Source organism: Cariama cristata, unplaced genomic scaffold (assembly GCF_000690535.1).
Source record: "Cariama cristata isolate BGI_N322 unplaced genomic scaffold, ASM69053v1 scaffold13017, whole genome shotgun sequence".
Classification (NCBI taxonomy): domain Eukaryota; kingdom Metazoa; phylum Chordata; class Aves; order Cariamiformes; family Cariamidae; genus Cariama; species Cariama cristata.
The window spans coordinates 30,711-32,804 of NW_009627175.1; the positions used below are offsets into that span (position 1 = coordinate 30,711).

At 37.2% G+C, this 2,094-nt stretch overlaps 1 protein-coding gene across 1 annotated transcript in view; it reads right to left on the bottom strand.

Moving 5' to 3' along the window:
- The window catches only part of SUPT20H (suppressor of Ty 20 homolog (S. cerevisiae)), a gene marked incomplete at its 5' end in the record, with an annotated part of 20,352 nt that extends 18,961 nt beyond the window's left edge, over positions 1 to 1,391 (bottom strand). Inside the window, one exon of the mRNA XM_009704345.1 lies at positions 1,234 to 1,391. Coding sequence (XP_009702647.1) covers positions 1,234 to 1,391 — 158 coding nt within the window. The remainder of the gene's footprint in view (positions 1 to 1,233) is intronic.
- Between the last annotated feature and the right edge of the window lie 703 nt (positions 1,392 to 2,094).

A 2,094-nucleotide genomic window follows, 5' to 3' on the forward strand; every position in this document is an offset into this window, starting at 1 on the left:
CTCTGCCCTGGTGAGGCCACATCTGGAGTAGTGTGTCCAGTTCTGGGCTCCCTGGTTCAAGAAAGACAAGGAGCTACTGGACAGAGTTCAGCGGAGGGCAACGAAGATGATGAGGGGACTGGAGCATCTCCCTTGGGAGGAAAGGCTGAGGGAACTGGGTCTGTTCAGCCTGGAGAAGACAGAGGGTATCTTATCAATACTTATCAATACATTAAGGGCAGGTGTCAAGAGGATGGGGTCAGATTCTTTTCAGTGGTGCCCAGCAACAGGTTAAGGGGCAATGGGCACAAACTGAAACTCAGGAACTTCCATCTGAACATGAGGAAGAACTTCTGTACTTTGAGGGTGGCAGAGCACTGGCACAGGCTGCCCAGAGAGGCTGTGAAGTCTCCTTCTCTGGAGATATTCAAAACCCGCCAGGACATGTTCCTGTGCAACTGCTGTAGGTGACCCTGCTCTGGCAGAGGGGTTGGACTGGGTGATCTCCAGAGGGCCCTCCCTACCCCAACAATTCTGTGTGATTCTGTGTATGTGAACTAAAAAGTCTGCTCAGCCTCACTGCTCCATGCCTTACTGAAATTTACAAGGTCTGCTCTGCTGCACAGGTTCCTCCATACAAAGAACCTGTACTTACAACAAAAAGAGCCAAGGACAGAGAATCTTTGTAGAACCACAGCCAACAATAGCAGGTTCAAAACAATTTCAAATGACAAAGCTTCTTAGGAGCTCATGTTTTTCTTCTTCATTTATTTAGCCTAAATTTCTCTGCATAAGGGCAAACATAATATAACCAAGTCTTATGTTTTCACATCATCAGGCAAATTCTGACAACAAGCTAAATTATGAGTAATATCGGAAGAAGTGCGAACAATGTCTCATAGTGTCTCCACAATTTGAGTGGATTGCAGTTTTTTTGTTGTTTGGGTTTTGGGGTTTTTTTGGTGTGTGTGTTGTGTGTTTTTTTTTTTTTTTACGATGTATCTTTAATGTAAAAAAATGCAGATTTAACATAAAAATACATTGAAGATACGATGGTCGCTTGAGTACATTTTGTTCTGGTTGTTTTTTTTTTTTTGTCAAAAAAATTTTAGGTTCATTAGCTGAATTTTTCAAACAAAACTCTTAAATCAGATTTCTAGCTCTGGAATATTTTTATGACTGAAAGTGATAAGCAATGTTTGTCTTCCTTCACCTATCAGATCACAGCACAGTTTAAAAGAACATGTAACTTACTGTGATGGAGTTATTAGGCTGTCATTTTCCTCATCACCTTTGAGTGTCTGAATTTTACCATAGTACAAGGGATTGCCAAGAGACTGAAAAATGGTCAGTTTTGTTTTTTGAAGCTGATTACCAACTTCACATTCAAACACATAATCATCTTTTATTTCCTAAAGAGATGGAAGAAAATAACCAAATAAGTCTTAAACAAATCATAACAGAAACAGCTAGTAAAATATGCCAGTTCTATATAATATAGTAAAAAAGACTCTATAAGAAAGGTAAGTTACACTCTAAGAAGGGGTGCATTATCTAAAATGAAACTGATTCGAGAAGAAGTTATCTAAAGGGATGAGAGGAAAAAAGAGTTTATCATCTCTTAAAAATACAAAAATATTGCAAACCCTAAACAATCATATGGAAAGGCAGACTGAGTAAACACATATAGAAACAGTTTTATATAAATTATGACAATGCAAAAAGATGTTCTGAGTAAAATGTTGGAGATGAAGATTAAGTTCTGTGAGAAAGTATTACCTTCTGCCAACATGAAACTACAAAGACATCATGACAGATGCTGTTAATAAAGATAGTATCCTGCCTCCGAAATTACAAAGAATTAATGAATTTACTTATAGCTAATTATATTAAATGACTACTTCTTATCAAATCACATAATTTGTGCCAAAAATCTTATAGTTCAACTTAAACATTGCAGAAAGAGGTTTTTGTAAGAGGTATTTAATATTACTTAATCTCTTTCCAAATTTAACATTTTAATTTTAATAGAAGCGCTTTTCCATCAATCTTTGAGTACCTGAGTGAAGAAAGCAATTTGTTGAGCAGAGTACTGCTCCCTGTAAATTATTATGC